Genomic DNA, 14,047 nt, shown 5'->3' on the forward strand with positions numbered 1-14,047 from the left:
CTAACACCAGCTGCTGTCACATGTAATCTGACATGAGTTTCTGCTTCAGAAAGATTTTATTGACTCCTGGAGGTTTTAGGAATAGCTTGGTGAATAGCCAACTGCAGGCTTGAACATGGGTCATTTGCATGCCTGAAGACGTGTGTTAGTCTACTGAGCTAAATCATAGGCATTTAGGTTTGGGAAGCTTACACTCAAAGACGCTAACGAATGTTAGCTAACAGTTTGAAAAGTGCACGGTCAAACAGTAGGTTTCTGTTTTGGGTCTTGAGTGCCACTATATACAATGATGTGATTGTATGTGCCTTCCAATACAATAGTACAAATAGCTAAACGATATCCGCAATGCGGTCACATTAATACTTTTTTTAATTGTCAGAATGGAAAGTGTTGAACAGTAGCTGCCATTAAAATCCTACACAATTGAACACAGCGTCTAATTGAACACAGGATCTAATTGAACACAGCGTCTAATTGAACACAGCGTCAAATTGAACACAGCGTTTAACTGAACACAGCGTCTAATTGAACACAGCATCTAATTGAACACAGCGTCTAATTGAACACAGCGTCTAATTGAACACAGCGTCTAATTGAACACAGCGTCTAACTGAACACAGCGTCTAATTGAACACAGCGTCTAACTGAACACAGCGTCTAATTGAACGCAACGCAAAGGTCTTCAGGTCTAAGCAGGCAAGGTTACTCATCTAGCAAATGTGGCTAACTGACTGGACCTACATGACATGGTGGACATGTATGGCGGTTGTGTGCCGTTACGGGTTATCACTCTGACCTGTCCTGTCATGTGTGAAACTCATTAGCTACCCAAGAGGTAGGTTCTCTTTGGACGACTCAATTGGTGTTGCCTAATTGGGAAGTGGGTGTACTGTAGTAGTTGAATATGCCTTCTTATGACGATGACCTCGATCCATTGCTCTTGATCTTCAGCTAGGGTTAGGGTTAGGGTTAGGAAAAAAAGGGGGAAAAAAGCTAAATGGTTTAGCCAATCCCTCAAGATAACTTCTCAATTAGACTGTGCAGATGGCTGCTTTGAAATACAACATGAAGCAGTTTTTATCAAACAGGGAAAACACATGTTGGGTGATGATGAATAATGAATAATTAACTGCGGTGATGTAATCGCAGTTGAGTGTGTTTGCCTCGCCACATTCCTAACGGGCTCTTCACACCAGATGTAACTGCCTGGGGAAGGAGCCTAGCCTAGCCTAGCCTAGCCTAGCCTAGCCTAGCCTAGCCTAGCCTAGCCTAGCCTAGCATCAAAGGCAGCAGCAGAACTGGTCCTAACTGTTGGATGACTGAAGCAGCAAAGGACAACAACATTTCCAATGACTAATCAGAATCTCTCAGACAATATTCTACAACTGCAGAAACAGACTCATTAAGCTTGGGTGATGTCTCCTTTATACTAATTGTATTGTGCACTCATCTTGTCTTGCAGGCAGAAGTACAAAAGCACCTCTCAAAGGTAAGTCCTATTGGTCTCTCTCTCTCTCTTCCTGCCTCATCACACAGGGCTGTTTCAACTCAACACTGTGTTCTAAAATGGCTGTCATATTTTTATTCATATTTATTTATTTATATGTGGTTGTTTGATTTTTTTTTTTAGGAATTGACAGAATCTAGCCCACTATGTAGGGTGTCCACCCACTGGTCATAGAACGTGCGAAAACGGGGTTCTGCCAGGGTTGCGCTACTTATCACCATAAAAAAAACACATTTTTGGAAGATTCTGTCTGACATGTGTCAACATACATGTCCATATGTATTATAGTTTTAGCTCTGTGTACTTGTTTTCGATGTACTTATTGTTTTAAGACACATTTTGTTGTTTGTTTGTTTTTAAACGTAATTTCAATTACCGTTGTTATTCACTACCGCTTTCAGCGGCGCCGTTCTAATCCCTATCTCCGGTGATTTTCGACTATTTACAAGCTCTCTTTCTTGCAATTTCCGCGGCTTTGACCAATAGTAATACATTTAATGGACACGTCAAATGTATCTAAGGCATTTTTACTTCCTATTGGTCTATACCCTCAATTCTCCTCACATCAGAGTTCTTTTTTCCTGTGGCGATTTTAAGGAGACACTTGAAAGATATGCATCGTTATTGAAATCTGATCGTCTTTGAGGGTGGTTTTCTATTAAATTCAACTTGTTTTCTATCTAAAAATATATACATATAGATACATGTTTGTCTTGTAGCCAGCGGCTTTTGATTAGAAAATGTCTCCTCCTCAAGCTCCGGTTGTTACTTCTAGCGGGGCCCCCGTCTACTCTCGCCCACTAGACGATGTTTGTGTGAATGGTCTGGCTAACTTGTAACGTCAGCTGGCTCACTATGAATTGCGTGATCAATGTTCCCATTTGCTATTAATATTGGTCTTAAAATTCTGAAAAGAATGATATATATAGGGTTGTGTAATAAAAATGTATAGATAACGTTGAATTTCATAATCTGCGTTCCATTTCTGCATAGCAGTGACCACTTGTTAGGTCTAGATTCTATTGAGATAAATTCCTGTAATTGGCATGTGTATGTAAAGAGGTAAACCTTGATAACTTTTGAACCAGACATGATAGAACCATGGGGTTTGGACCATTGTTTTTCTCATACAATTCTATATGTGATGGACATCACATCCTGTAATCTAAAGTGAAAGCAAAATGATATATATATTTTTTTTTTTCGTTTTAAGTGTTGAAGAGCCCACTCAATATAACAGTTTTAGGATCACTAAATACAAAATACAATACACTTAGCTGCTAGCTAGCTACCAACGCGTCTGTTTTGATTCATTATTTGGTTTAAGGTGTACCAACATTCAAATAGGCATATCTTCTTCAACTATGTTCAGATTTCAATGTATCACACATCATTTTAAATATTACTATCACTGCACTTTCATGATTTGTAAATTGAAAAATGACCTTGCCCTACTTGGAGACTTTTTCACCACACTCTGTCACATAGTGTATGTATGGGCTTTAGAGAGCCATGATAGGTCCACTCTCCTCTGTGTGGATCCACTCCTCATTGGCTCTCATGTGGAGTACAATGTCTGGAGATATGATCAAGTGGCTCTGACACACACGCGCACACACACACACACACACACACACACACACACACACACACACACACACACACACACACACACACACACACCTACACACTCTTCCTCAGCTACATTATGCTCTCCCCCTCTTAGAAGCCTGCATTTATGTAAAGCACACAAAGAGGTGCTCCTATACTATGGCCCTCATCAAAGTTTGGTCCTCTGCTGTCAGTCACCTGGTCAAGATGGGAGTGGGTTGTGGAGTGTCGGATGGAATATAGAATGATACAGTGGTCTACATTAGTATTCCTCTACAGCTGTGGAGACAGATACTATAGAGCTGAGCTGCCGAAAGGTGGGTTACATTTGGTCAGTGTGGGAGGGAACACTGTGGATCTTCTGCCTGATTGGAACATTTGATATAATAATACATCATGCTGTGTATGAGATTTTTGAACAATTCTACAGTATACGGTTCTTGTATCTAATGATACAGAGTTTGTTGAAGAAACTCAAAATGTAATGTGACCTATTCCTTTCATCATTCCTTGTGTGTGTTCTTGTGTTAATCTCCTGACAGGATTTGAAAAAAGGAGAAAACATCCTATAATTCCCTATGATTTCTTTTTTTATAGATCTCTTTGTGTTTCTAGTCAATGTTTTGCTTGAAAATATTCTTGATAAAATCTTCCAGACCTGAACTCTGATCAATTTCTGAATTCTCAGAGAGGCCTCTCCACTAGAGGTACCCATTGAACTATTCATACACTCACAAAGTAGACATCTCCGTTTTAATTAAATGGCTTTCTGCAGATTGGGTTCACCATTTACAAAATACAACATATTTTAAACAAACAGTCCTCTCTATATCAGGGCTCCAAACGTATTAGAAACAATAATTACATGTTCAAATACTCATGTTTAATTGAATTAAATGAATGTGCAATAACACTATGTGCAATATGACAACCCTAGGGTACATAAGGTTGCAGAGAAATAAGAAATGTTAGAATAGGTATAGCATAGCATAGAGTACAGCACAGTGTTTTATATGTACAGTATAGTATAGTGGATAGTGTACATAACCTTTATTTATGTAAACCAGCTCCTTTCCCTTCTTTTTTTTTTTTTTTTCTTTTTTCTTTCCTAGCACCAGGGGAGCCACCCCTCCCAAATTTCGTTGTTTGGTACCTGTACTATAGCAATGACAATAAAGACCATTCATTCATTCAAAATTCCTTTTTTTTTTGCAGATGTTTCTGTACACTTCAGAATACATTCTGCTTCTGCTGTCAGCAGTGACATCATCAAATAAGAAGTTATCCAGTTTTAGTGGCAGCTATACACGCCCAAGCCATACCACCCCCTCCACCATGTTTCACAGATGAGGTGGTATGCTGTAAAGCTTGGGCAGATACTGTTTTCTCCAAACTTCCCTCTTGCATTCACTCTGGTACCTGGTAATATTCATCTTGTCTGTCCACAAGACCATTTTCCAGACCTGTGCAGGCTTTTTAGGCACTTTTTAACAAACTGTTCCCTGACCATCCTTTTGAGGATAACTAGTGGTTTGCACCTTACAATGAAACCTCTGTAGTTGGTCTGGCATGTCCTGCAGGTGGTCGTCTCTGACACAGCCTACCTCCTGGAGAGTGTTCCTGATCTGTGGACAGTTGTTCTACCCCCTGGAGAGTGTTCCTGATCTGTGGACAGTTGTTCTACCTCCTGGAGAGTGTTCCTGATCTGTGGACAGTTGTCCTACCTCCTGGAGAGTGTTCCTGATCTGTGGACAGTTGTTCTACCTCCTGGAGAGGGTTCCTGATCTGTGGACAGTTGTTCTACCTCCTGGAGAGTGTTCCTGATCTGTGGGACAATTGTTTGACTGCTTTTATTATTATTATGGTGAGCATTCTTCAGTCATCCACTGAAGAAGTCTTCCTACCTCCTTCTTCCAAAGGCGAATGCAAATGCAAAGCCTAGAATCAATACTAAACATTATATTATTATATTATTAGGGTGCAAGCCCACACAGTGGCCATAGCCCTACTGCAACAGTTAGTCATTCAGTCCTGTTCCGTTTTCATGAAAAATGGCCATGACTACCACAAATATTGTTAACGTTTTTTGCTTTTTGACAGGCACGTAGAGGACGCCAGGCCACGCGTTCACAATGTTGATGGCATGATTCCAGAAGGGGGCGCTATATCAACATGTTGAATATTTAAATATGAAAATGAGACTATTTTGGCCATATTTATGCAAATTGAAGAAATTAAATGAATGAAACTTGGTTAGCTTCAAGTCAGTAGTATGACATAGATGTGTTACAAATTCAATATTCTGCATTTCCAGCCATTTGTTTATATAAAATATAATATACCACAACAACACGAAAATTGGTAAGTAGTATGCTAGTATGTACCAGTCCCTGCAAAGTTTGCGAAGGACAAGTTCATACTTCTAAAAATACACAGCAACATGCAAATTAATATGTACCATAAATTATGGCTATGTCAGTCATTGGTAGCCTAATCAATCTCAAAGTTAGTGTGCTTTGAGACAGTGCCATAACAGAGATGTGTAGCAAAATTGAGGTTGACCCTTGCGGCTGTATTTATATTTATATTATTATTATTATTATTATTATTATAAAAAGGGTTGTATATTTCTAAATGGTGAAACCAATCTGAAAAAAGAAAATCTCTACTTTAGTAATTGTTTGATTTCAAATCCAAACTGGAGTATAGACAAAATGCTTTCTGTCCGATACATGGAGGGCACTGTATGCATATAGTATGGCCGAATGTATGGCGAAGCTCTCTCAAACACTTTTATACTCTTTTAGCCTTCATTGCTACATTTTAGTTTGTAGGGTATGATACAGTAGTTTTTAATACTCTAACTTTTGATAATCTACAGTAGCACTAATATGATGTGTGCAGCTCATCATTGCAGCTTGCCTATAAAGTGGCCAGAGGGTAGATACCCATGAGTTGGGTATCTCCTTCAAGCTTCCTCTAAGTTTCAAGTTTCAAGTCTATTGTTACACCCCATTATACTACGTGTACGTAGTAAAATGCTTAGGCTTTAGGTCCTCGACATTGCAGCAACAACAGAAATAAAGTGGCATTAGTTATAAGAGGGACAAATAACACAATAAGACAATAGTTGTAAGAGACAAATAAGACAAGAGACAAATTGAGCAATACAATAGTGGTACAAAATAAGGCAGTGGATGGTAGAGGGAGTATTGAATAAAGTGACTGTGTGCTTAAGGGCAGGTAGTCCGTGGTGCGTGCGTGCGTGCGTGTGTGTGTGCGTGCGTGCGTGCGTGTGTGTGTGTGTGTGTGTGTGTGCGTGTGTGTGTGTGTGTGTGTGTGCTTGTGTGTGTGTGCGTGCGTGTGTGTGTGTGTGTGTGTGTGTGTGTGTGTGTGTGTGTGTGTGCGTGTGTGTGTGTGTGTGTGTGTGTGTGCGTGTGTGTGTATTCTCAGCAGACTCAGACCTGTAAGTCTGTGTAAGTGCTGCTCAGGCAGAGTGGTTGATCCACTGTGGTGTTTCCTGGCAACTGGGTGTTGTGTCTCCTCCTCTACTGTTGTTATTATCACCCTCTCCAATAATAGGCTAACGGTAATGAGCTGCCAATCACTGTAAAGCATCACTGTCCCTAAGATAACATCACACATGTGGGCTTTACTGCAACAAAGTCATTTACTGCGGTTGATTGCAGCTTAATGACATTGACTTTATTTCCAATAAGGCTGTCTCTCTCCAGTAGAATACAACATCATTTTGTTGGCATGTAAACCCAGCGGGGGATCAGCTGTTCATGTTGTCCGTTTATAATGTCAAACCGTTGATGAATAGAATGTAAAAAACAAAACAAAAAAAAAGACTAGTCGCATTCCAGAAGCTTCTTTTATTCATTGGCTTGTTCAGATATAGAGGCCCCTGGGTTAACTACAGTGTAAGCAGATATATACACTCTGTACAGTGTGGCACAATTGCTGATGAATGGGTGGATGGATGGATGGATGGATGGATGGATGGATATACATTCTGCTACAAAACTGTGTGTGTGGGCGTGTGCACATGTTTGTGTGTGTGTGTGCGTGCGTGTGTGTGTGTGTGCGTGTGTGTGTGTGTGTGTGTGTGCGCGTGTGTGTGCGTGCGTGCGTGTGTGTGTGTGTGTGTGTGTGTGTGTGTTACAAGTGCAAGACATTTGAGAACATTTGAAGTGTTGTTCCACATACTGCCAAACTCTCTGACTCCCTGTGGACTTTAAGGCCTTGTGCACCATAGGGCTATCAAACACACACGCAGAGCAGAATGGGGTTATGGTGCCTTTTCTCCCTTTTTTCCATGACATCAGTTGGAGCTGTGGAGTGTTCTCTGCTCTCCTTGTGTGGGTAGAGGAAGACCAGAGCAAGGCCACTGACTGGCTATAGTTATCATCTGGCTGCAGGACATCCACGCTGGTCAAGCCTGGCGCAGACACGTTTTCAAACTCTGCACGAACCTCGTGCGCGGGACTCCACTGACGTCCACATTGGCACAATTTCATTTCTTCCATGTGGACCCTAGCAGCTAAGCGTACCTGGAAGGTATAAATCATCCCTAAAGGGATTATTCAGTCTGTGGATAAGTTGAAGTGAAATACCTTACTCTGAGTTGTCCTCAAAAGCCAGTAGTGAAAGCTTCTCCCATACTCTACTTTGCTTGGGGCGGCTGTGGCGCAGGAGGTAGAGTCTAATGATCACAAGGTTGGCAGATCGGCGGTTCAAGCCCCGGCTGGCCACATGTCGAAGTGTCCTTGGGCAAGACACTCACCCCCAAATTGCTCCCAGTAAGCGGGGCCGGCGCCTTGCATGGTAGCTTGCCGCCATTGGTGTGTGAATGTGTGTGTGAATGGGTGAATGAGAGGTCGTTGTAAAGAGCTTTGGATAAAGGCGCTATATAAGTGCAGTCCATTCCATCCATTTGCTCCCACAGCAGCAGTTAGCAGCAGAATTCCAGTTACTTGATAATTGTCTGATTTACATGCCCTAAAGTTGTCAGAGAAACTTCAAACAAAGTTAAATAACACCTGAAATTATTTATTCGATGTGCCTACTATTGAAAATGAAATAATTGCAGTCTCATAATTAATTTTTCTCAGAAGTAGAACTCATTTTCCTCTTCGTAAAATAACAGCCAGGTAGCTTTGTGTTTGGTCGTATTCAACAGGATTTTCAACATCAACAAAAAGTCCAAAAGAAAAAAGAATACATGACAACGTGTGTCAGAGAATTGACCAGCTGTGAACAAAAACGTTCTGGTTTAATAGAATACAGGACATTTTTGGGAGAGATCAATGTCTATTATAGCAAAATTAATCGTTTGGAATTACAATACAAGCATTTGCAGGTATATAGTCACTGCTAAACATTGTTTGAAGTTTCTCTGAGTTTATGGCATGTGATTCAGACAATGCTATTATCATTGGGTCATTGGAATCCTGTCTATTGGAGATGGCCCTGCTAACTGTTAGCAACGTGGAGAATGGAGAACTGGAGAAGCTTTCAGTACAGGCCTGTGAGGACAACTCAGTATAAGATGATATTTCGCCTAAACATGAAAATAGGCTGAACCGTCCCTTTAATTCACTGGGGCCTCAGAAGGTTGATATATAGTTAGACATGTTAGTGTTATCCCTGGCCAGAGGGAGTATGTACAGTACAGTGCACTTGGCTGACAACGAATGAACAATTGTGCCTATAATCCCTCACATAGGAGACGTTTCTGTTTTAACTAGAACTCCCTACAACACGTATCCCTCTAAGGGAGACCCCCCTTTCATCTCTCGTGTTGATAAAGTGAGTGTGTGTTGGATCTGATTCTGCTCTGTGGCCTCTCCCCCTTTCCAACCCCCTGAGTTGATGACTCATGTGATGTCTCTTGAGGTCTTTCCAGCTGGTATGTCAAATGTTGACAGTCTAATTAGGACATGTTAACATTAACAGGGTCATGAGGGTCATTGTGTGTCGTCGTCCCCCCAGGATCAGATGTTGAGATGCAGCCTGTAAAGTTTTTTTTAGATCTGAGGGTAATTATTTTGTGTTTCTTTAAAGTGTTGGACATAACATAAAAAGGAAGTCATTTGTTGCATGCAGCCTTAGATAATTGCTATCCAGTAGAATAGGCTCCAGAGACTGAATGCGGATACAACAGATTGTTTTATAGTTTTCTCCTGGAAATACAGCATCACAGTCATAACAAAGCATTTTCTTCACTTCATTATGCATTTCAGTATTTCAGCATACAGTACATTCAACACAGATCTGAATCGACATTAGATTCTGCAGTACAACCAATGGTTGCTCTCTTCTTTCCAATGAATGGAACAAATACTTGTTTAGTGATTTATTATAAATGGATGAACAACATTAAAGCAGTCAGTTACTTTCGTTTCTTAGGACTTTTTCCTATCCTTGACAAAAGCAGGTCAAAAAGGACATGTTTGTGCCTTGGAAAAAAATAAAGATGGAAAAAAGCATGGTAAAGCAATCATAAATGACCTCCAAATATAGCCCTGTATTCCATGCACCACAGCCAATACCAATACTCTGCTGGCACAGAATCAGAGCTAGCCTGATTAAGCTTCTTCAAGGTTCAGGACAACAGACACCACTGACACGCTGTTGACTACAAGCCTTGTCAGTCCCGGGCCAAGGTTTCTCTCTGGGACTGAGTTCACAGCTAAAGGTCTGTTTTCAGAGCCTATATTCACAACGTGTCTCAGAATAGGAGTGCAGATCTAGGATCAGTTTTGCCTTTAGATCAGAATGAATAAAATGATACGGACCTGATCCTAGGTCAGTACTCCTACTCTGAGACGCGGTGTGAATATGTGCCCAGATCTTCATCTGTTAATACTCTGGTAGAATGATTCATAATCAAAGAATACCATGACAACGAAGCTGTCTGGGGAAGTATGGAAGCTCCTTTGGAGACTAGTAAATAAAGCTATTTTTGCTCTTTTTGGAGTGTGATCAAATATTTTAATTTGATATTCGAGATAATGTGTACTGGTAGAAGTAAGTAATGAGTTCTCCTACCTGTGCTAATTAGAATCAGCTGGGTTAGTACATGTTGGTGGGTAAGTTCTTAAATAAAAAAAAAAGGGTTTCCCACCTCTGAATGTAAGTAAACAAATCATTTGTCACTAAGCTTTCCTGCAAGAAACATCTCATGATGGGCGGAGACAAAGAGCTCTCCCAAAACTTTTCTTTGTTGAGCAGCATAGTAATGCCACTGGTTACCGACGGATTTCTCAACTTCTAAATGTTCCATTATCCGCAAGTGGAAAGAACATCACTCGACCATCAAACGGCCACACATAGGAGCTCCTCACAAGATTTCTGACTGGGCAGTCAGAAGGTCAGTCAGAAGAGTAGCCCAAGAGCCAAGGACCACTCCAGGAAGACCTGGAAGCAGCGGGTACAGTTGTCACAAAGAAAACAATAGGCAATGCACTCCACTGCCACAGTCTCCATTCATGATCACCCCAGAAGACTCCATTACTGAAGAAAAGGCATGTTGAAGCTCATTTGAAGTTTGCTACAGAACATATGGAGAAGCCTGTAGATTACTGGAAGAATGTAGTCTGGTCAGACGAGACAAAAATCTGCAACATTACGACACGCCATGTTTGGAGGAGGAATGGCATATGATTCTAAAAAGACCATACTGACAGTGAAGTTTGGAGGGGGAAGCATCATGGTATGAGGCTGTTTGTCTTCATATGGTACTGGGGCTTCGTAGGTTCCTCAGCTGCTCGCCTACTCCGTAGGATGCACAGGAGCAAGGCATCGGAAAGTCATGAAAGAGTTGGCTGAGGAGGCGGAGAAAGGCAGCTTCTGGCTGTGGCTAAGAAGGAAGCATAAGGGTTGGGGGGCGAACAACACCTAGGGCATCAGCAGGGGGTGGCAGGGAGAGATCCCTGCCATCGCTCCGCCACCAGGAGATGTACTGGGGTTAAAGGAGCGTCAATGACTGGTGGTCCCCAGCTGATGACCCAGTTAGGCCCACATAGGTGTTCAGTGAGGTGTCACAGCACACCTGTTCTAAAGGCACTGTTGGAGGTGCGTCAGGCAGCAATGCCCAGCAGGAGTACCATCACCTGTATCATGATTTGGTGGAATCCAAATTATTGAAGTGAAGATTAATGGAGCCATGTACCGGGTCATTCTTGAGAAGAATCTGTTGCCATTGATTGATTGATTGATTGATTGAAAACCTTTATTGTCCCCAATGGGGAAATTTTGTTGTCAAACAGCTCAGTTAGGGCAGAAAACATTCAGTACAGAAAACAGAAAAACATTCAATAAAAAAACATAAAACAGTGCAGGCTCAATAAGTAAAAAGTTCCAAAAGTTCCATCTCCAGGTCTCCCCCACCCTGCAGGGCCTGGTTGTAGAGTCGGAGTGCAGCTGGAATAAAGGACTGTCCAAATCTTTTTGTACTTTGACGGGGGAGAACAAATCTGTGGCTGAACTTGCTCCTCATCCCTGCCAGCTCGCAGTACATCGGGTGGGAGGGATTGGCCAGCATGGCCGCCAGTTTTTTCCCCATCCTCTGTTCTGCCACCACCTCTAGGCTGTCCAGCCCGGTCCCCACCACAGAGCTGGCCTTCTTCACCAGTTTGTTTAGCTTCGCAGCATCCCTGGCACAGATGTTTCCACCCCAGCAGGCCACGGCGAAGAACAGAACGCTGGCAACCACCGACTGATAAAACATTTGCAGCAGCTTGTTGCAGACACCGAAAGACCTCAGCCTTCTCAGGAAAAACAGTCTGCTCTGCCCTTTCCTGAGAAGAGCCTCGGTGTTGTCAGTCCAGTCCAGTTTGTTATTAATTTGTACTCCCAGGTACCTGTAGGAGTCCACCCTCTCGACTTCCACCCCCTTGATGGTGATGGGGGCTGGGGTCCTTCTCTTCCTCCTAAAATCCACCACCAACTCCTTTGTTTTGCTGGTGTTAAGCAAAAGGTAGTTGGTGTCGCACCACTGCACGAAGCTCTCCACCAGGGCCCTGTACTCCTCATCCCTGTCGTCTGTGATGTAACCGACGATAGAGGAGTCATCCGAAAACTTCTGCAGGTGGCACTGGTCGGAGCTAAACTGGAAGTCGGAGGTATAGAGGGTGAAGAGAAAGGGTGACAGAACAGTTCCCTGGGGGGCACCGGTGTTGCACACCACCACCTCAGACTGACAGCCCTGCAGTCTCACATACTGACGCCTGTCTGTGAGGTAGTTGTGGATCCAAGCCGTCAGGGAGTCCTCCACACACATCACTGCTAGTTTGTCATCCACCAGGATGATGAGGATGAGATGCGGGTGGATCTTACAGCAGGACAACGATCGAAAACATACTACGAAGGAGACTCTATTGGTTCAAGAGGAATAATATAAAGGTGTTGGAATGGCCCTAGTCAATCACCAGACTTAAATCCAATAGAACATTTGTGGAAGGAACTGAAGATTAAGATTCACCATTAAGCCTCCCAGACGATTTACGACTTCCCTTTGGACGCTCACATTAAGAACATACAATATTGCAAAACTAAGAACTACAAACTTTTCTCTCTTTCATTGCAAGATGCTGAAAAATATATTCACGCTTTTATAACAATAATATTTTTTTTACTATAATATTTCTGATTAGGTCTGATTATTTACTTTAATATATTTTTATTAACTGTAATAAGATAAAGACTTGATTGCTTCAATGCACACTTATCCGGCTCCTCCAACGTAGCCATACAAAGTCTGCACCTAGTCCAAAATGCCACTGAAATAGTGCACTGACTTCAAGGTCTTGCTTTTAACATCTAAAATCCTGAACGGTCTTTATTTAGCAGATCTGATAAAATCCTACCCACTCACTTGCACTCTCAGATCTAAAGGTGCTGGATTACTTCCCCGGTATCAGAAAGAAAGAAAACATTGAAGCAGGGCTTTATCTTATTGAGCACCACTTCTATGGAGTAGCATGTCTGCCCTTGTTAGAGGGTCAGAGACTGTTTTCCACTTCTAAATCTAACCTCAAGACCCTCCTTTTTTGATCTAGCAACTCCCCCGCCATTCCCCATGTCAATAGTTCTGTGTACCCTATGTTTATACCTTTATTTATGCCATGTGTTTGTTTTTTTATATGATGTATCGTGTGGCGAAGCCCTGGTGCTAATGCACTTTATGCATTAACGGAATATACTTGAAACTTGAATTGAAACCCAGCTAATGTAAACCTCCACTGTTGCTGTATCACCAACATCTCTTTCAACCCCAGTATGGTTTATGTTGTCTCTGTTCCAGTAGATAAGAACAGATGGGATCATTTGGGATCACACTACATAATACATAAGTATGGCCTTGACAAAACAGTAAAAGTTTTTGTGACGTTTTCATAACTTTCAGAACCTTTCATGTTAATATTCCTGCTCTTTGTGTTACCGTGAAAGCTTGCATAAGTCATTATGTTGGCCTCTGCAAATACATATTTTCCACTCTTTGATGTGAAGCACTGAATTGTGCTTTGTGTGTTACGATTTTGTGTTAATACGTGTTGCTCGACATGTTTTGGTATGCGCTTATGGTGTCAGTTTGACACAGTTAGGTGTCATTCCTGGGCAAGTGATAGACAGTACCCTAGGACATAAGGCAGTGTTACATATTCTGAGTACATATTCTACTCAAGGGACCCCTGTAGTGGGATATAAACACATTTTTAACAGTGAATAGCATTTACACACCCGTTGCTAGACAAGTGGCATCCTGCTTTTTTTCCGACAGAGCTATTATAACTGGATTGGACCATCTGCCCAGGCTTTAGCTGACGGCGAAGGTGCAATTCTGCAATTCTTCACGGGAGACCCGGTTTTGAACTCTGGTGGGTCGAATTACCAGAGATTCTCTACAGGAGTCTATGGGGT

General features: G+C 42.0%; 1 protein-coding gene across 1 annotated transcript in view; it reads left to right on the forward strand.

Annotated features, from left to right (window-relative positions):
* The window catches only part of pde1a (phosphodiesterase 1A, calmodulin-dependent), a gene marked incomplete at its 5' end in the record, with an annotated part of 49,782 nt that overhangs the window by 2,110 nt on the left and 33,625 nt on the right, over nt 1-14,047 (forward strand). The window contains one exon of the mRNA XM_080535731.1: nt 1,463-1,489. Within this exon, the coding sequence (XP_080391857.1) occupies nt 1,463-1,489 (27 nt within the window). The remainder of the gene's footprint in view (nt 1-1,462; nt 1,490-14,047) is intronic.

The sequence above is a fragment of the Nansenia antarctica genome (assembly GCF_963989245.1).
Source record: "Nansenia antarctica genome assembly, chromosome: 7".
Classification (NCBI taxonomy): Eukaryota; Metazoa; Chordata; class Actinopteri; order Argentiniformes; family Microstomatidae; genus Nansenia; species Nansenia antarctica.